At 35.8% G+C, this 20,381-nt stretch overlaps 3 protein-coding genes and 1 long non-coding RNA gene across 4 annotated transcripts; 1 reads left to right on the top strand and 3 right to left on the bottom strand.

Moving 5' to 3' along the window:
* Window positions 1–1,053: 1,053 nt before the first annotated feature.
* LOC9317552 lies at window positions 1,054–2,132 on the bottom strand. The gene is made up of 3 exons (XR_002332364.1): window positions 2,047–2,132; window positions 1,631–1,944; window positions 1,054–1,553 (listed from the first exon to the last, which is right to left on the bottom strand). It is a non-coding gene; the product is annotated as an uncharacterized LOC9317552 (long non-coding RNA).
* A 317-nt stretch (window positions 2,133–2,449) lies between these two features.
* LOC9315708 lies at window positions 2,450–6,862 on the top strand. The gene is made up of 3 exons (XM_021028236.1): window positions 2,450–2,686; window positions 3,054–3,135; window positions 5,104–6,862. Exon 3 carries the CDS (start codon window positions 5,565–5,567, stop codon window positions 6,852–6,854), a length of 1,290 nt encoding a protein of 429 aa, XP_020883895.1. The 5' UTR covers window positions 2,450–2,686; window positions 3,054–3,135; window positions 5,104–5,564; the 3' UTR covers window positions 6,855–6,862.
* Window positions 6,863–11,876: 5,014 nt separating this feature from the next.
* LOC110229129 lies at window positions 11,877–14,767 on the bottom strand. Its single transcript, XM_021028235.1, has 5 exons — window positions 14,177–14,767; window positions 13,696–13,874; window positions 13,234–13,345; window positions 12,594–13,136; window positions 11,877–12,505 (listed from the first exon to the last, which is right to left on the bottom strand). The coding sequence occupies exons 3-5, from the start codon at window positions 13,253–13,255 to the stop codon at window positions 12,336–12,338; spliced, it is 735 nt and encodes a 244-aa protein (XP_020883894.1). The 5' UTR covers window positions 13,256–13,345; window positions 13,696–13,874; window positions 14,177–14,767; the 3' UTR covers window positions 11,877–12,335.
* A 206-nt stretch (window positions 14,768–14,973) lies between these two features.
* LOC9315706 (putative white-brown complex homolog protein 30) lies at window positions 14,974–20,324 on the bottom strand. Its single transcript, XM_021028234.1, has 14 exons — window positions 19,532–20,324; window positions 19,366–19,442; window positions 19,018–19,293; window positions 18,852–18,915; window positions 18,621–18,767; window positions 18,467–18,501; window positions 18,289–18,362; window positions 17,356–18,209; window positions 16,914–17,210; window positions 16,284–16,748; window positions 16,047–16,195; window positions 15,657–15,946; window positions 15,430–15,563; window positions 14,974–15,345 (listed from the first exon to the last, which is right to left on the bottom strand). The coding sequence occupies exons 1-14, from the start codon at window positions 19,759–19,761 to the stop codon at window positions 15,189–15,191; spliced, it is 3,249 nt and encodes a 1,082-aa protein (XP_020883893.1). The 5' UTR covers window positions 19,762–20,324; the 3' UTR covers window positions 14,974–15,188.
* Window positions 20,325–20,381: the final 57 nt, after the last annotated feature.

The following is a 20,381-nucleotide window of genomic DNA, read 5'->3' as shown; positions in this document are numbered from 1 at the left end:
GAGGCTGCCACGACCATGCGATATCAGAGCCGTCAGGAAGCGGGCTGCAAAACTGAGTTGCAACCGCGAGTCAGTAGTCACTACTTTGGTATTGGGCATGTGAATCTGTGCTAACAAATCATTAATATATTTTTGTTGCAAGAGATATAGACCAGATTGAGAACGAATCCGTCTCCTCCGAGCAAAAAGCCAAAGACGGCCCAGTCATCGGATACCCCAAAAGGTCCGAAGAAAAAGATACATGTTATAATGGGAGGATCAAAACTTTTTCGCGATTCTTGATCTTGATCTGCGTTTAAAAACGAGTTTGGAACGTGAGGCAATCCGTTTTCCTTCTAGTACTGTCTTCCTTTTTCATCAAGTCATGCTAAATGTTGATTAGCAACGACAATGTGGTTACCTTAATCTATATACGATCTTCAGCTGGATGTGCAATGTTAAGTACCTTTCCCTGTCTTCTGCTTCTGTTGAGGTCTGTTTCTTTGTCTTATATATTCTTCATTGTCTTTAGTAATATCATTTATTTTTTCTGTTCTGATCATGACCAGACCTAGATTGTTTGTGTGTGTGTTCCAGGGGATGTATTTAAACTCTAAGGTTGGGAAATGCTTCCTCGTCTGCTAAAAAAAATCTCCAAGACTAAACTTTGGTCCTCAAGGTGTGTATCATCTAATCTCTCAATTTAAACTCAATAAGTAGATGGTTTAAATACTCAATCCTAACTCTGTATTTGTGATTCTTCTCACGCTCCAGGGCTTGCACTGGGTAGGAAATAAGGGAGTCTGGATTGATCCGATGCTGCTGGAGATACATATAGGTTTAGAGAAAGTGGTAGAGAGTTTAGACAAGTCAAGTGCTTTTTGCACCATATGCAGTTTCTTCAAGATCTTCCTAAGCGTTCATCTAAAAACCAAATCAGTCTCTTGTGAAATTCAGAAGTGCTACTAACAAAACTATCTAAAATAGTCATTTGATTCAGCTTTTGTTTTGGTTTTGTATTCAATGAAAAGGAAATCGAGAAAAATGTGTACTATTTAACTTGATGAGCTATATAGATCACTAGAAATGGCATTAACAAAACAAATATATTTCACCCGTGCACAAGAGGTCAAATCAAGTAGCCTAATTCTTTTATTATGATGTATACTATTAGATAATGAAGCATGATAAGGAAGAATCGGTTCATAGAAAGCAGAGACTAAAAACAAAAGCATAGTAAAAACAATCTTCTCTTCTCTTCATACTCTCCCTTGTCTATTTCATGATTGATTTGGAGATATGCTTACCTCCTTTCTCCATCTCCTTCCAACACCAAGTACCATTGCCACAAATATCCGCATACATGTGATTTGGAGTTTTAGCTTCGATTGCCGCCATCACTGTAAAACCTCTGAGTTTCAAAGCTTCAAGAGTGCATTTGAAATCTTTATCATTTGATACCAAAAGAATGTTGCGAGGGACTTTTTCATTAGTAATTGAATCCATAGCGTGAAAGATGGCCTCTTTCACGAGAGAGATATCGGCTATGTCCGTCTTCCTCTCGTGAGGATCATCTGAAAAATAAGAAGAACAAAATTCAGAGAAAGGACGAGTAATGAGAACACCAAAATCATTAAGAGGTGGATCTTACCGTTGGGATAAATACTTGATTGTCGCATCATGACTCCACACGTAGAACAATGGACAGTTCTTGTTTCCTCATTGTGAAAAGTGAAATCTTTTTTTCTCAGATACTTAACAGCAGCTTTATTACTTTTTTTTTACTTTTCCATAGCCAATGGGATTGCCGTGGAGGAAATAGAGAGGGTTGAGAGTTTTCAGTGCTTTATCAACGTTCTCACGAAGTTGATCTAAACTAGGGTGATCCGTGTTCTCCAACCACATGTTTTCGAAATCCCAAAGCCAAGCAACACCGAAATTTTTTATTTCATCATCGGACTTAACCTACAGTCAAAATTAAAACCAAAACCAGTTATGGATCAAGATAAAGAGGAGCATGATATAGTAATAAACCTAGCTTCGTAAATTACAAACCAAGAGACATACCTTTCCGACGGAACCTGCACGGCTCATAGCTCCGATCCGAAATCTTTGAGATCCGAAGAACGAACGAGTCGGAGATGTGATATGCGATGAGATTCTAAACGGAGATTTAGGTTGAGGTTAGACAAAAGCGTGTAGCGTGTATATATAATATTAGAGCATGATTAACAGCAACATCTTAGAGATATCTTAGTATTAAAATTGATTAAATATAATCAAACCAACAAAATTGATCTAAGATTTATATCTTAGGTAAGATGTTTTTGTTGGTTTAAGATGTTCATACGTGTCATGCTCTAACATGTTAAAAAAACAAATAAAAGGAGAATTTTTTTTTTCTCCCGTGTTTTCTTTCTCCAAGCCAAGCGATTTCACATCTCTCTCTCTCTCTCTGTTTTGTAAACGCCGACGATTTAAGCTCTCCGACGGTCTTGTTCCGTCGAATTGAGAGTAGCACTTGAAAGGAATTTCGTGTTTGAGCAGTCGTTATGTTCACTCTTCGATGTTGTCTCACTCTCCCTCAAGTTCTTGAAACTTCCGCCGGAGAAATCTCTATCAATCGGCTTCCTCCGTCGAATAGAGAGGTTAATTGAGTGGGGATTGCATTTTTGATCCGTCTGTATCATCATCTGCGGGATAAATGGTATGTAACTCTTTGATTTCACTTGTAGATCGAAAATCAGGGTTTTAATTATGCTTCGAAAATTAGGGTTTTTCACAATTGGAAATTGACTGTATCAAAATTAGTGTTCTCTGATGTTTGCATGTCGTTTTCAAACCAAATTAGGGTTGGGTTTTGTTAGCAGAAAGTTTTATAAGTTTTTAGGGTTCATATGATGTTAAAAGATTGGGAATTCGTAATTTATCCGTTTGTTTCCATTTAACATCGCAGATAGTGTCGTTTTGAACCATAAAATTGATCTGTTTGATACGTGTTCTCTGTTATCATTGCTTTGATTTGAGATGATTTGTTTTTGATGAGTTTGATATGTTTCTCTGTTTTTGGCAAGGTCAATTGGAGAACTTGCGACATATGAGGTTTATTAGAGATGAGGTTCATTACATGGAGTACGGAGTAACAGCTCATTGAAGGTAATTCTTGTATGAACTTGTTTGTTTTAGTCTATGTGAAGATATTAAATCATTGAATGAGTAAATCTTGTTTGTTTTAGATTAGGTTAAGATCTTGAAATGCTTTAATTTGATTGTCTACATCATATTTAATTTTGTTTCATATGTCAGTTAGTCTTATTTATGTGTATGTTATTAGATCAATGTAATGCTTGAACTTGCAGTTTTTTAAAATGATTGAATTTGGTTTGAATGTGTTTCTCCAAGTGTTTATTTGGTGATCTCTGCTCAAGTAGAATACCTAATCTATCGCACAAATAACATGAGCCAATGCTAATAGAAGCATATGTTTATTTGTCTTTAAAGTTTAAGCCTGAAATGCTTTAATTTGATTTGATTGTTTTTATTGTTGTCTTTGTGTTTACTCAATGCTTGGTAGTTGGTATTGATTGCTTGTTGTGTCACACTTAAAACACCTAGCACTTATTGTCTAATTCATTTCTTATCTGTCAAACTTCTTGTCTAATTGATTTCTTCCCTTTTAATAAAAACCTAAACACTCTATCTCTCATTATGTTCTATCACGTACACTTAAACACACACCCCTACTCTTTTTTAATAATTCCCTGCCTACTCAACAACAAATCTTTGTTATCAATGCCTATAGCCTCTGTGTTTTATTTGATTAGGTAAAGAATTTAGTGTCACACTTAACACAAACCAAGCGTTTCTCTTGTTATATATGAACCTCTTCTTCTCTAACTTAATACTGATTTACACACACCAAAAACACTTCTTCTTTTTTTATCCTGCTTCCTTTCAACACCAACCAGAGAACTAGGCTATGGATTCATATCCATATAGTCATGGATCAGGCTTTGTGAACCTCTTAACTAGTCAACAAGAGGTTCACAATCTAGAAGCCAATCCGTATGATGATGTCCCTGTCTTTCCAAGCCAAGCTGACTCTCCAAGCCAAGCTGCACACAAACCCAAGGTGAAAAGAGGGAGAAGGAAATGGTCTCCCACAGAAGACGTGGTGCTCATCAGTGCTTGGCTCAACACAAGTAAGGATCCAGTAATAGGCAATGAACAAAAGGGTAATGCTTTTTGGTCACGCATTGCTAACTATTATGGTGCAAGTCCAAATCTGAAAGGTGTGGAAAGGAGAGAGCCAGATCACATAAAGCAGAGGTGGGCTAAGATCAATGATGGTGTATGCAAGTTTGTAGGGAGTTATGAGGCTGCGTTAAAACAGCAATCAAGTGGCCAGAATGATGATGATGTGATGAAACTGGCTCACCAAATCTTCACCAACGACTATGATGCAAAATTCAATCTTGAGCATGCTTGGAGAGAGCTTCGCCATGATCAAAAATGGTGTTCAGCTCCTACTACTAAACCGACTGGACAGTCTAAAAGAAGAAAGACTAAGGAGTCTGTTGAGCCTTCAAGCTGTCAGCCACTGTCCCATGGAGTAGAGGAAGCAATGCATCGTCCTATTGGTGTTAAGGCTGCAAAGGCCAACGCAAAAAAGACTGTGGGAGAAGAAGGCAATGGTCTCTCTAGGTTGCAGGGCATATGGGAGATCTCAAAAAAGAACTTTGAGTTAAAAGAGAAACAGAGCAAGCATAGTATGCTTGATAGTCTACTTGCAAAAACAGAGCTTAGTGACACAGAAATTGCCTTAAAAGACAAGCTCATAAATGACATGTTGTCAAATGCTTGAAGGATTTCTTTTGTTTCATGTATCATAAGTTCGGCTTTCTTTGTTTCATGTATCATAAGTTTGTCTTTTTGTTGTATTTCAATTTGTGTTTTCTGTCATAAGTTAAGTCTTTTGCTTGTATGAACTTGTTTGAATCAATGAATCAGTGTTTGTATGAATTTGTGTTTGTATGAATCAGTTTTGCTTGAAATAGTTGAAGTGCATGACAAACAAGTGGAGTTGTGATATTGTGATGGTAACACGTTTGTGTTTTTGTGCAGGATAGACAAGTTGCTTCACTAGCAACACGTGAAGCAAAAAGACAAGTTGACAAGAAGGGGACATGTTAAAGAGGACAAGATTCCAGCAAGTACACGGACACTACAAGTCTTGATTCTAACCACATGTTTGAATGAGTTTTCTTTTTACCACAAGTCCTCTCTGTTTGTTCACGGATACAAGTATTCATTGTAGCCACATGTTTCACTTTGCTTCTTAACCATGTATATGTTTTGTGTAGTCCACTATAAATATGACCATGTAATATCACTTTGTAATATCAATTGTCCAGACTCTTTCCTTCTTACTTTGCTTCTATTTCTTTTCTACTCTAAAAACAGTTACTTGCAACAAAAATCTCCAAGGCTTCTTTTTCTTTTCTACAACTAAAATCTCCAATTTCTTTTCTACGCCAAGGCTTCTATTTTTACTCAAAAAAATCCAAAACAATTCTACATTGTAAATGGCATCATCTTCCCATGAAAATTTAGAAGAAGCGTTGGACGAAGAATTTAGTAATATTTTACAGCAAGAAATAGATAATTCTTTGTATTCTTACGGTGATCGTCCACAAACCGCAAAACCGAGGAAAAAACGAGTCCATATTGAAAGAAATCGAGAAGAAGGACACATCCAGTTATGGAACGATTATTTCGCAGAAAATCCAACTTTCCCTCCTAATCTATTCAGACGCCGTTTTAGAATGAACAAGCCATTATTCATGCGTGTTGTTGATCGACTCTCCACAATTCCATTCTTTCAACAAAAAAGAGATGCTACAGGAAGATACGGTTTTTCTACACTACAGAAGTGTACAGCAGCAATTCGTATGCTTGCATATGGTTTAGCAGCTGATGCGGTTGACGAATATCTCCGGATTGGTGCAACCACTTCGATGAAGTGCATGGAACATTTTGTTGACGGAATTATTGATTGCTTTGGAGATGAGTACCTACGACAACCCACTGCAGAAGATCTTCAACGACTACTCCATATTGGAGAGATTCGAGGATTTCCCGGGATGATGGGAAGCATTGATTGTATGCATTGGGAGTGGAAGAATTGCCCTACCTCTTGGAAAGGACAATATACACGTGCCTCTGGAAAACCAACGATCGTTTTAGAGGCTGTAGCTTCCCAAGATCTTTGGATATGGCATGCGTTTTTTGGACCGCCAGGTACTTTAAACGATATTAATATTCTAGATCGCTCTCCGGTTTTTGATGACATCTTAAAAGGGCGAGCACCAGCAGTGAATTATACAGTCAACGGGAACGAGTATAATTTGGGTTACTATCTCACGGATGGCATTTATCCTAAATGGGCTACTTTTATCCAATCTATTTCACTTCCACAAACTGAAAAAGCATCTTTATTTGCAACCCATCAAGAAGCTTGCCGTAAAGATGTCGAGCGTGCTTTTGGAGTTTTGCAAGCTCGATTTGCTATTGTCAAAAATCCGGCTCTTCTTTGGGATAAGGTAAAAATAGGAAATATTATGCGAGCATGTATAATACTTCACAATATGATAGTAGAAGACGAACGAGATGGGTATACTCTGTTTGATACGACCGAATTCGAACAAGCGGAATCTGCAGGAAGTTCACGGGTGGATTTCACATATTCTACAGATATGCCTTCAAATTTCTTCGATACGATGGCCACTAGAACTCGAATTCGTGATCGAGGTATGCATCTACAATTGAAGAAGGATTTGGTCGAGCATATATGGACAAAATATTCTAGAAATTAAGTTTAAAATATGTGTGCTTTATGTTATTTATGTTATAAATTGTATCTCATGTATGTTTTAATTTTTTTAATTTGCAACAATTATAAAATTTTCTATAATTATAAATTTTATTTTTGTATTAATATTTTTTTTTCTAAGAACCACATGTTAAGAACCTACCATTAATCACACAAAAATCTTAACCCAAAAATACTATATCTTAACTATCACTTTTACAAATATATTACTTAAATATTCCTAAGATTTATTTCTAAGATACTACCAATAATCATGCTCTTAGACTCTCTCCCTCTCTCTTTTCTGTTTTCCCTTTTCCTGGCAAGCCCACTGGCCCGTATTTATATACTGTTTTATGAAGGGAAGAATAGTATATTGTTCAAAGAATTAAAGTGAAAACTGAAACCGTGTCGATGAGTAGATGTGTACGTGGAAACAAAAACCTTTCACGTCATCCTTGGCACCAAATATCTCTGCTAATTTAGTCATAAAAATCAGTAAGTTTTGACGTGTGACACCTTTTTCATGCAATTACACATAATTAAAGTGAAAAACTTTTTTTTTTTTTTTTTTTTTTTTTTTTTTTTAAATTAAGGTGTTATCTGTATTATATGTGACGTGTGATTCAATTGTTTTCGAAGAATTATACTAGCAAAACGTGTACGATGAAAGAAAGTCTGTCAATTTCATGCTTGGTATCCAATAATCTCTATGTTAATTGGCCAACAATTTTAGTAGTATTTTAACGTGTTCGATGAATCTGTCAATTTCACATGCTTGGTATCCAATAAGGCAATAATCTCTATGTTAATTGGCCAACAATTTTAGTAAGTTTTTTTTTTAACGTGTACGATGAAAGAAAGTCTGTCAATTTCATGCTTGGTATCCAAAAATCTGTATGTTAATTGGCCAACAATTTTAGTAAGTTTTTTAACGTGTGGGAAGTGTGGGACAGATAATTTCTCCATTCATTTTTAGATTTAAGCATGGAATGAAAAAAAAAAAAAAAAAAAATCAAATATATGTTACGCGTTTTACGACTCAACAAGTAAAAAACTAAAGTCACCCACTCACAATGTTAGTAACAAACTCAAGAGACTTTCTATAAAGAGGTGCTCGCCCGGTTTAATCAATTTGGCTCAGTAATTTCGTTTAGGATTTCGGTTTAGATCATCATTATATTTTGTTTAGGACCCGGCGTAATCCAAGTCCAAACCGTTTTCAAATTTCCCACTTAAAATGTTCGTTGTTGGGACTTTGAAATTAAGCATCTTCATGGTTGAGCCATACAAAGAAAGTGATCAAGTGGTGTGTGCATGCATACAACACAAAACAGCATGACCAAAAAGGGTCCAAGATACGCATTTTCTTGATGTTTTTGAACAAATTAAACCCTGTCTGAAAGAAAATTTAACTACTGAAATACGAATCATACAAGCTGAGGATGAAGAGATCAGAATTTCAGATATGTATCTTCAAAACTTAAAACACTTACTTAACAAATGAGGAGACATGTGCAACTGTTCATCTCCTTTAGAAATTCATGAGTTCTCTTGCGGTGTTTGAAAGCTGATTCTGCATGAGAAAAATACAGAGAGGTAGTAAAATGCACAACTGAAAAATTGCAACTCAAAGGAATTGCAAAACATAGTAAGGAACTTATGTTTTGCAGCTGAGAAGTCAGCACCTTCTCTGGCTTCATCCTCAGCTTGTATGGAGAATGTCTCCCGCTTTATTTTTGCATCATTAGTCAGATTATTAACAGCAGAGACATGTTCGTGCAAGACAATTTTTGTTGGAAGAGACGGCATCTTTGAAATCATGAAGTCTTGAATCAACCTGCCAGGCAACACATACAGTTTATGTTGCAAAAAAAAGGAAGAGAGAAAAAAACAAATAAAGGAAGAAGCAACGAACCAATTCGTGTTGGCCATGGACGAATGTGTTGGATTATCAAAGGACTTTGATAAATAAACAGAGAGACTTGACGAGAGAGACAGAAACAGAGTTGTGAAAACTGAAACTTTATTAATTGAGAATCTGAACTGTGTTACAAACAAAGACAACGTGTTCTTATAGTATTCATCCAAACAACACTAATAACAAGAGTTGTAACTCTTAACATAACTACCCTTAAGACAAGACACACCTCTAATTAAATAAAGCAAGCGACCAAACTCAACTAAAATCTAACAGAATGTGACTTGAGACTAGGTTAGTTAAATCTGCTATAAGTTTATCTGTATCAGATTTTGACTGAGCTTGCACAACACATATCAGTTATAGATGGGATCAAGCAAAGATGTTTAGCGTGAAACTTGCAGAGATGTAGTAGTATCATGACCTCGTCAGTCTTCTGAAAATAAAAAATTCTGTTTTATGTAACTATTATTTGCCTCTGCAACACGACTCTCAGAATTTTTAGACTCTTCCATAAGCTTCTGAAAGAACATACTTGTGTATTCAAACATCTCCTGTGTTGTGTGGAACCTCTTCTTATAAGCAACAAAAGAGAAACAATCAGTTAACAACTCTTGTAAATCTCCAAGACCAATAAATGTTATATCTCAGCGCACTGACCTGCCTCAGTTCCCTCGCAAAGAGAACCATTTCTCCCTGATGGGACGAGAGAGTGCTCTGAAGTTCATCAAATAGCGACACTGTTGTCTCATCTCCTGAAGCAAGAAACTGAAATTGACGAGACAACTACTTCAAAAACACACCAAAAGTCACTAAAACAAAAGGAAGAAAGTTAACAAGGCATACCTCATCAATGGAACATGCACTTGAAGTAGTCAATGCTGAAACTTCCTCAAGACAAGCATATTCCAGTTTGCCTTGTGCAACCGAACTACATTCTGCACTGCCTCCAAGTGAGAACTATATAAATTCCTTGAAGCTCTAACCTTCTTTTTCATTTCTAGAATGGCCTACACAAACAAATTTGCAGATATTGTTACACAGACTGTCAGAACATTAACAAGTTCCAGAATAAATTTATGCTACCCTTGACCAAAAAAAAAAACTAGACAAGACATAACTCATTGATTTTAGAACAAAACAGTTTTATACCTAGTTGTGGGCCTCTAAACGAGACTGGGACATTTTGTTAACACCCTGAAGGTGTGCATTTTTATGGGACAGACAAGAAGCAGCCTATTGAACAGATCGGAAATTTGTTCAGAAAATTGTACTTGATAATTGTCTATCACTTTTCTAATATCTGCACTGAGCTTGTCCTCTCTGCCCGAAAAGCAGCAAATCAAGATCGCATATTAACAGTTCTTATGAAATTGCTAATGAAAAGACAGGCCGAAGTAGTAAAATACAGATACCAATTTTTTGGTGTAATGAAGCATTGTCTTTACTAGTAGCATTCTGTAAGTTGGATTGCAAAATGCAAGCTTGTCGAACCAGTACATTTTCTGGAAAAATGTGACATGTCAGAAAACTTTTTAAGCATTTGATAAGAGCAAACTAAAGAAAATACCAGCTTTTTTCTGCTCCCAAATGATGAAATATTTCTCCTTCATGGCATATTAAGATTTATTCAATTCCGCGTTTGTGGAAGCAAGCACTTTGCATGTTTGGCTCAAGTTTTTCTAGACAGCACATTAAAGTCTCAAGAGTATATTGATATTGATATAGTTATGAAGCACAGAAAGTCAATCTAAACATAGTAACAAATGCCTCGGTGATATCAAGCTTGCTAGTCAGATCAGAGCACTCCCGCACTTGACCTGACTTACTTATCTTGCAACTCCTAAAGTTGCAGGTCACAAAAATATGTAAATAACCATGTTCACATGTCATTTCTGAATTTAACGTTAGTAACATTGATCTAAAGAGTAAGAAGAAACTAACTTTTTGGTAATTCTCTATCTGACCATTAAGTTAGATAATTCTCTATCTAACTTTTTGTTAGTAACGTTAGTAACACAAATGCTACTTGATTTCCAAGTTAAAATGTTCATTGCTGGGATTTTGAAACTAAATAACTTAATGGTTGCGCCATACATAGAAAGTGTAGTGAACATGGGCAAAAAGGGTCCAAGACTCGCATGGTGTTGATGTTGATGTTTCAGAACAAAACCTTGTCTGAGCTCTTAGGTTTAAAGCGGAGGAATAATTAAACCAAACTAGCAAAGATGCTTAAAAATACAAGTAATATATTCTTTTGGCGAAACCTGAGATCAGATGATTTAGTTGAAAACAGAATTAATCAAACAACCACTACAATTTTAGGATTACAATAAGGAAGCAGAACTAAAATCTAAGTGAGTTTGATATAAAACAGCTGAGTCATGATGATCTCTGTGACTCATACCAGTAGTAAAACGGGAGATATGCACCGCTGCCTTATGTTTCTTCTTCCGCTCAATGGAAACAACTATTGATTGCGCGGCGGTTATAAATATCTGATTCGGCCGATAGGCTTTCCTCCATGCAATAGGTATCCTGGCCATTCTGAGGTTTCAGGGTTTTCGGGTGCAGCCTCATTAGGCTGTACTAAGAGATTATTGTAACCTCTCGAAGCTGAACATTTAAGACATTCGATGAAGTCAATGTCACCTGGGATGTTGTTTGAGATGACGATCACATTTGATTCTGTAGAATACCTCAGAGGTAATGTATCTATTTCCCACAATTGAATGTCATGTATCATCCTATAAAATCTCGCATTCTTATCACCTGTAAAAATATACATGCATGATCGGAGAAAGAGATTACATATACATATATGTAAGAGAGACAAAGAGTTGAGAGAATTCACCTCCGGGAAGAAAGTAAATTTTGGCTTTCCGATATTCATCCACTAAGTCATCCGAGAACGATATCTTCTCAGCATAAGCCCATATTGTCATCTCACCAAAATATTCTTTTTCCTCAAGAACTGATTTGATTTTCTGATAGATCGATTGAGGATCAAGATCTGTTGCATTTTCAGGTTCTTCCTCTATTTAACCTTTAGAGGTTCACCATCTCTCACACTCTCTTTAGTATCTCTCTGTTTCTTTTGTTGTTGAAACAGAGATTACCTTGTTCTCTCTTTACTCTCTTTGATTGTTACACAAACGTTTAGTAAGAGAGAAGAGAGAAACAATTAATTGTCTACATCTTGTTTATTGGATCAAAAGATACTTTTCTTACAAGACACACACACATAGATATAGTGGTTTTTCTACTGACCACACACATTTGCAACCATACTTCTACTTAGACCTAGACCTTACTTCTAGACATCATTACCTAAGGTTATAACCAAGCTCACAAGCAAGGTTAACCAACAACTCTTACACAACACAACTCTAGTCTTTAGCTAGCACTTTAACTAACAAAACACACTTCCTTTAATTTGGGCCTTAACCAAAAACGTAGCCCATTAGTCTTCTTAGGACCAAACCACACAAAGCCCAACACCTTTCTTCTTGTTGACTTTGCTCCTTCTTCTCTATGTGTCGTTGACCTTGTCACGACTTCTTCTTATTCTTCCTTTGCCTTTGCTCTATGAGCACTTCTTCTTCTCGCTGAAGCTTCTTCTTCTTCTGCAGGTTTAATCAAAGGTTCAATTCCAACAAGATCATTAGGGAGTGGTGAATCATCGACGTCCCAGAAGACGCCTGTCTTACGCCCATCAACGCGTGTAATAGGCCCTGCAAGGTTTCATAAAATGGAAATTCATATTAACCGTATTAATTTATTATATGACATATATCGATTAGAGGAAGAGAGATATCTTACTGGAAAAATCTTCATTCATGGTTTCGACTGAGATCACGATAGAATTGGGAGAGAAGAAAAAAAAAAAAGAGAGCAAATTAGTGTTTGCAAAACGGAGAACGCATGCATAAACAAATAAAAATAAAAATAGATCACGTAGTAATGAAGTATGAAACAGCTTTTCTGATGCCGCCTCATCATGAGGCTGTACCAAGAGAACATTGGAGTCCTCCACTTTCTCAGTATTAGTATAATAATCCGTATCAGTTTCCCAGCTAGTACAAGAAGAAGTATAGTCAACAATTTCGTCAATAGGCTTTTCTCCATTTAAATATCTTGTACAGTCCGATATGGACTCTGGAGTAAGAAACAGCTTTTCTGATGCGGCCTCATCGTCAGGCTGTACCAACAGAACATTGCGACCTCTCGATCTCAAAGCCGAAAGAACCCTCATGGACTCATTGTCTTCAGGGATTTTTTTGGAGATTACCATCAAATTGTGTGGCTTATCAGAATAGTTACATTCTATGTTCGTAATGTCCTCTATCATTAAATTAACTGAACCTAATACATATCAACACAGAGATCTAGGTTAGGTCATGACAGACATACATAAATATAAGTAGAAAAAGTGTTACGATGTTTAGGTAAAGGAATATACCTTTGGGGTTGTACATGATCATTCCGTCTTCGATCAATTTTTCATCCAAGGCTTCGGGGATCTCATCCTCACCATAAGCCTCGATTCCCACAAACGAACCACCAAATATTTTCTTACGAAATTAAAGAAAAAACAGTGAGGAAGTTTCGGTTTGAAATTAGGTTTGATAATATAGATGGATTTATTTATAAGAAAATATATGTTATCCCCTTACTACAATTGTATATTTTTTTTTTTAAAGTATATGTTCTGTGGTTTTGATAATAATAATAGTCTCAACTAAGATGTTTATATAGAGAGATCAAGAAATAGTGTTATGAAATTACATTAATCCCCTAAATGGTCTGAGAGGAATGAGGAAGAAGAAGAAGGACGAGGGAGAGAGATCAAGAAATCAAGAAATAGTGTTATGAAATTACATTAATCCCCTAAATGGTCTGAGAGGAATGACATAGAGATCACCTTCTGGTGCCTTGTCGTTTGACGCAACAGTTGATCTCAAAGGTTGGCAGCTCGTAGCGTTGTATCATTCCGGATCTGTTTTGGGAAATTAGCCATAACTCTCAAACCATAAACCCAAATCTTGATATCTTTAGGGATTGGGTAATCGTCGACATCCCAGAAGACGCATGTGTAAGAAGCTTCACGCAACAACAACAAAAAGAGAGAGAATTACGAAAACGGAAAAAGGCTTAAACAAATTGAGATAGAATAAAATTCAATATACATGAGATGAGAGATCGATTAGATTGCATAACTGAGATGGATCTATGCAAAGTTAACTGATTACTGAAAAACGCATAAGCAAACTGCGAAACCGAGGGAAGTAGATTGCGATAGAATCGGATTCTATAAAATTCAATATAGATAAAGAGATCGATTACAATTGCATAAATAAATTCAATATAAATGACACAGATCTGCTAAGTTAACTGATGATTACAGATAGATAAAGAACTTTGCATGGTTTCGACGTAGAGATTGCCAGAGAAATTTGAGACTTTTTCTATTCGATCGGGAGAAACAAAGATAAGAAAGCGAGACAAGGGGTTGCCTCTTCTATATCAGCGGTTTATACGCTACTAGGTTTAGGTTTAGATCTGTGCCATGCTATTAGCCGTTGGATCTCACTGTTTATTAAAGAGTGAAGAGAGGAGAAGTTTTTTTGGAGTTTAAATCCGGTAAACGGGGAATCACCTTCTCTCTGAAAAATAGAAGTGAGAGAATTTCTTTTGGAGATTGGAAAATTTGATTAGTCGGTATATCTGATAAGTAATACAAATAAGAATAAGTCTAGAGCTAAACCATAGTTGCAGCTACCCTCACATCCTCTTGTTTTCGTAGTTTTTCAAAGACATGATTCGCGACAGTATCACCTTCTCTATCGTACGAGTGAGTTTGTTGTAAGTCCGGTAATGCGTTTTATACTTCCTCTCTTTTCGTTCTTGCCATATGTAATAAATAAATTGTTGCTTGAAAGGCCAACCGAAGAAGGATATATCTATTTTTCTCAAAAGAATGGGTGAGTAGCTTCTGAATTGATAGATTTTCTCAGGCTACGCAAGGGTATGTGAAGCCGCAAGGGTATGTAAAGCCGGGTATATTTCACATTTGATATTTTAAAGTTTATTAACTTAGTAAATTGTTTTAGTTTGTTTTTGTATACATTACAAGAAAATCATGTAATGTTGTATTTAACATTTTAATAGAAGATATATATATATATATATATTAGGTGAGTAATCCGCCCAAGACGACACTATTACATTTTTATGGGCACAACTAAAAGCCACAACTTAACAAAATCCCTAATGCATCAAAGTATATTAAGAGTTCTAAAATCCCTTCTTCTCTAATTCTATAAACTACTTATATAACTCATTTAATATTTAACGTATGAAAAATAGAAGACTTTTACAAAATGTAAGCTTTTTTAATCATGTGTAATTATTAGATTATTTCTTTTGGAATGTAACCATGCAGAAATAAGCTATGAATCGGCATATTAGTCCCATAAGAATGAGAACAATGAGACATAATATCCAATCACTAAGATCATATCCGTTTTGAGCCAATGAACTGCATCTAGTCACCACCCACACTCCAGAGTACCTAACCCAACAAAAAATATCCAAAATCAAATTTTCTGAATTAAGAATGATTATGTGATAGAAGAATAATCTTCAAACTTTCTACCTTTGAGCATTGGAAAGGACAAAAGCTTCGAGAGTCCATTTGGGGTAGCAGAAGCTTCCGAGATACTTAAGAACCATGCTTTCTTTATCTTGATTCGCAATAAGAGTCATAACAACGGGGACTAACACCGATAACTGCAAGAACAATAACCGCAAATTTAGGTACCATATGGTTAGTGAGTTTTTTTGGTTCCTTTATATATGAATTATGAGAAAGTGAGGACAAACCAATTGGGCAGCGCTAGGACTGTACAATATGGCAAAAATGTAAGCCATGCCTGTTACGCAGTAGACCAAGCATACTAGTACAATGTAGTTGTCTTCGAAACTAGATCTCGGGTTGTTGAAGAAGTAGAACATGGACAAGTACACTAAAGGTTTCATAATTGTGTTTAAATGGTCCATTGTATCTTTAGCCATAAAATGCGCCAAACTGCTAATTCCAGCGGCACTTTCTCTCCAATATTGTAGTTTATCTACAGAGAACGATCTCAACGCCGAGATCTTACACAAAAGAGCTACAAAAAAGATAAGGACATACAAAAAAGCTTAGTTAACGGTCCAAAATCGCGAATACTCGTAAATATAAGTTAATATTAGTGTACGTAAAAAACTTACAGACGGCTATAATGGTGTATGTGTAGCCAAGTGTATCAATCGTCTCGTCGTTCACCTTGGCAAGAGTTCCTAAACAAGCTCCTGCAACTAATAATATTAGGAAATCTAACGCTTGTAGTCTTGCTTCTCTAAGTCGTTGTTTTCCAACCCTGAAATATATAGACTAAAGTTTTAATGTACATATATGAAAACTAGCAACCACAAAATTTCATTCGATCAAATCTAGAAAAATCATACCTTCCAACAAAATATCTATATTGTCGACCTACGGTAGGAGTTACTCGATTAGAATTGTCATGCGAATTTGAGTAATTGTGTTGTAACTGATCTTTCGTGATTTCCACATTAGTTTTCACATCTTGCCATAGATCATTACTAAAAGAATTATGAGTGGAATCCTCTTGAGCTGATCCAGTTGATGATGATGGAAGTCCATCACAAAACTTCAACATATCGTGAGGCACAGGGTAACCATTGTGCAACATCCATCTCACCGGAAGTTGTTCTATAGTTATATCACCATCTGGTTTCACAATGCCTTCAAGAATGTCTATATAATGATCAGGAGGATTGACACGATCGGGAACCGTGATCCCGATATCAGCAAAATATTCTTCGATTTTTTTGACTGATCCATGGTACACGGTAAGGCCACCTTTTGCTAGTATGATCATGTCATCGAACATTTTGTACATTGTATAACTGATAAGAGGAAAAAAAACAAATTACTCTATCCGTTTCATAACTAAATGTATTTAACTTAGCTTAATATTTTAAACAGGCATAATTCTTAAGCAATTTTTTTTTTAAACGATATTTTTTTGTGAAACGGAAAAAATAAATTAATTTATGGTGGAGATAACATACCTGGGTTGATGCACGACCATACAAATGTTAACACCTTCAAGTGCTTCACGTCGAAGTGCTCTAAGAAGTAATTGTGAAGATGCACTATCTAAACCTGTAGTGGGTTCATCTAATATCAATAGAGAAGGTTCCATGACCATTTCAACACCAACGTTCACACGTTTTCTTTGTCCTCCAGAGATTCCTCTTTTTTCTATCGTACCAACCAACGAGTCTCTTACATGTTGTAGTCCTAAGCTTTCAATCACTCTTTCAATGATCAACACTTTATCTGCTTTTGACATATAAGCACTTAATCTGCATGTAAAGAAATATATATAAATAAACGATATGCAACATTTTTTATAAGTATAAACTCTATGTAATAAAATGTAACCAATTTTTTAAGACATGGACTCTTAATCTCCTCTATGATATGAGAATAAATTTACCATGGTTTTACCTGCATCTTGCGCTAAATCGAAGGTTCTCCTCGACGGTAAGATTGCCATGCACAACATCATCTTGTGGCACAAATCCAGTGATCTTCTTATATGAGTTTATGGAGTCATTTCTACCATTTATGAGGATTAGACCAGTCCTCGTACATCCAGTTGCTTTTCCAGCCAAGGCAGAAAGAAATGTAGTTTTTCCAGCTCCTGATGGACCCATGACGGCAGAAACACGACCTGGCATGATCTTTCCGGTGACAGATCTCAATATATGTTTATGTTTACCCTTCAATGTAAGGGTTAGATCCTTAAACGCAACTTCTATAACAGGTCTAGTCCTCATCTCAGTGTCGGTAGCCATCGAAATAACTCCCGAGAATGTCAAGTTCTTGTTGTTTTGCTCCATAGCTTTCTCCTTCTCAATCTGACCATAAGCATACTTAAAGATTTGGCTTTGAGTATGTAGTTGTTTACCCTTTGGAGCTTGCGGCTTCTTCCCAGGTTTACTACCGGTTCCTACATTGAATCCTTCGTTGTTACTCGGGTTCTCCTCCATTGATTTCATCATCTTGGTTAAATTACTTGGCTCTTTTTTCTTGTCTTTTGACTTTCCTGACGCTTTAGCAGGTGTGGCATCCTTTCTAGCAGATTTCATGCGAGAAAATGTTTGAGATAGTTGTGCAGATAATCCCATCTTTTGGTTCTTGGCAACACCTTTTGCAGTTTTCCACCTTTCTCGAGCTTGTGTTGTTTCCTTTGCGTGTCTCGCTGCAGCTTCTCTCGACTTTGCTTGTCTTTTTTCTCGAGTGGCAAGAACTTGATCGGAACAGTTATAAACCATGATCATGAGAAGACTTAGTGACGCCTACATATACAAAAATGAAAACTATACTTAATTTCCAACAAATTTAAAGCAATTCTTTTTGTTATTAACAAAAACTTACAATTAAGATGGCTCCGTAGGCATGAATATTTTGGTTTGCGGTATTCGGATTACATGTTGCGAGCTTAAAACATGCTAAAATGGTCACCAAAAAGAGAATGAACGATTAAGTTAATTTGTGACATATTTTGAACGATCATCTGATAAAACAGTTCATTTTCTTGGTTGTAGAAACTTACGTTTTTGTGAAGTAGAACCTTGTCTGCAGTAATGCCTGAGTAATACATAAAACATTACATCCTTAATGTAACCAAATTTGATGAATATTTCACATATGAACAAATTATTCAGAAAGCTAAGGTAAAAAGAGTTGTGAGATAAAAGAATCAATACCCACTACTACAAGTGACCTTTCGAATCGTTGTTGGGCAATATGAACCTGGTGAACAAAACATATCACCACTACTCTCAGCATCAACCCAACTATCTGCAGAACCACATGTATGATTCAACTTTCCCGGAGGAATTTGGTAATTATATCTGCAATGTAAAAACTCTTTCAATCATCCACTAATGATATTTTTCATTAGCCTACTCACTTAATCTAGAAAGCTAACAACTTACGGCTCACAAAATCCTGTTGTTTTATTAAGCTTGGCAAGCGGGCAATATGCGCCTAATGGACACGCTTTGTTTACATAAGTCAGAGGATAAACAACAATGAATATGTTAGATTAAAGATTTAGTACTTAAAATGTTGATATAACATGTATATATAAGGATTTCTTACGTATCATGCAAGCAAGACCTTGTGGACAAAAGAAACCCTCACAACAAGGTTGACATTTACGAGTTCTAGATGGAAGAATTTTTCCATTGTTGAGATCAAATCTTTTTTCATCATCTGCATTGCAACTCCATCCTGGCTCGCATCCGGAAACCCATTTAGCTAAATTGCAGTTGATGTTAGGCTTTACATGAACCGTTGTTGCTTCATCTCTTCTAACAAAACTACTAAAGTAGAACTTTATCTCCGCAGCTGTACATAGTCTAACTGTGAGGTCACCTGCATAACACCAGACCATTAAATTTCAATGTTCAAGTGACTAAAAAAAATATAACCATTTATTTTGTTTACCATCATTTTTCTTGACACAATTGCTTAAGAAGTCCAGATTTTTATCAAAATTAAATGCTTCATTCCAATCACCTTTCCTGAATTATCAACAAATTATAAGAAAAATATAAAATGGATGTATTGGCTCAAACATGGGACTACATTAGAGGATTTTGAAAATACTTACAAATTTTTGATGCAATATCCTAAATCTCGATCGACGTCAGCCTTTAAGACATTCTTTAGATTCTGAAGTCGGGTATATATAAGATTTGTAACCGAAATAAGAACTTTTGGGTTCCCTGTTTTACTGTAATCATCTCCATCCAGACATAATGCCAATGCCATAAGACTCAAGGCAAATACAAAGAACAACAAGATGTGTTGTGTCCAACAAACATCAACCCTAAATCTCATTGTTCTTAATCAAAGTCTTGATATAAAATCAGAACCGTCCGAACCAAGATATTTGAAATGTTTGACCTAACAATGGAATAGAAACATTGGAAGTTACCAATAGAAATATTCGTAGAGATGTCTTGTGTTTTTCTATCATGTCTTGAGAACAAAACATCCACCTTTTTATAAAAAATTACGGCAATGAAACAAGAGAAAACCAATTAGTGTTCTTTAAAAAATGGAGAAGAAGAATTTAAAGAAAACTAACGAGCGAGCTTGTTGCAGAAAAAAAAAACACAAATTAGAAAATCTTGAAATGATGACGTTGAGATCAAAAGTTGGAAAGTTGCAAAATGAGAGACTTTGTGTGAAAGAAGAGAGTTGAGAAGGGTCAATCGTAAGAGTCATGGAAGGAGGTCCAGATTTCTAGCAAATGCAAGAAAAAAAATGGCTGAGAAAAATGATTGGTTTCTTATAACTTATTTACCAAAAATAGAAATAGTTGGATTTCATGAGAATTTTTTGTTTGTGAAGTTTTTATTTATTTAAATGGTTTGGCTTAAGAACTTTAAGCATTACAAACAACAAATCAATAGAGAGGAAAATCATATATACATTTTAAACATATGACATTAATT

Source organism: Arabidopsis lyrata (assembly GCF_000004255.2).
Source record: "Arabidopsis lyrata subsp. lyrata unplaced genomic scaffold ARALYscaffold_4, whole genome shotgun sequence".
In the NCBI taxonomy this organism is placed as follows: domain Eukaryota; kingdom Viridiplantae; phylum Streptophyta; class Magnoliopsida; order Brassicales; family Brassicaceae; genus Arabidopsis; species Arabidopsis lyrata.
Note: the sequence above shows the minus strand (reverse complement) of the source record. Positions and strands in the feature narration are given on the sequence as shown.

Excerpts from the sequence above, each read along its gene's own strand:
- LOC110229129 (XM_021028235.1), bottom strand. The coding sequence starts at position 13,255 with ATGATCATGTACAACCCCAAAG. Across the intron at positions 13,137-13,233 it reads GATCATGTACAACCCCAAAG|GTTCAGTTAATTTAATGATA; the intron begins GTATATTCCTTT and ends GATATGTATTAG. Across the intron at positions 12,506-12,593 it reads CATGAATGAAGATTTTTCCA|GGCCTATTACACGCGTTGAT; the intron begins GTAAGATATCTC and ends GAAACCTTGCAG.
- LOC9315706 (XM_021028234.1), bottom strand. The coding sequence starts at position 19,761 with ATGAGATTTAGGGTTGATGTTTGTTGGACACAACACATCTTGTTGTTC. Across the intron at positions 18,210-18,288 it reads CCTACGGAGCCATCTTAATT|GCGTCACTAAGTCTTCTCAT; the intron begins GTAAGTTTTTGT and ends TTGTATATGTAG. Across the intron at positions 16,749-16,913 it reads ATGGTCGTGCATCAACCCAG|TTATACAATGTACAAAATGT; the intron begins GTATGTTATCTC and ends TCCTCTTATCAG.
- LOC9315708 (XM_021028236.1), top strand. The coding sequence starts at position 5,565 with ATGGCATCATCTTCCCATGAAAATTTAGAAGAAGCGTTGGACGAAGAA.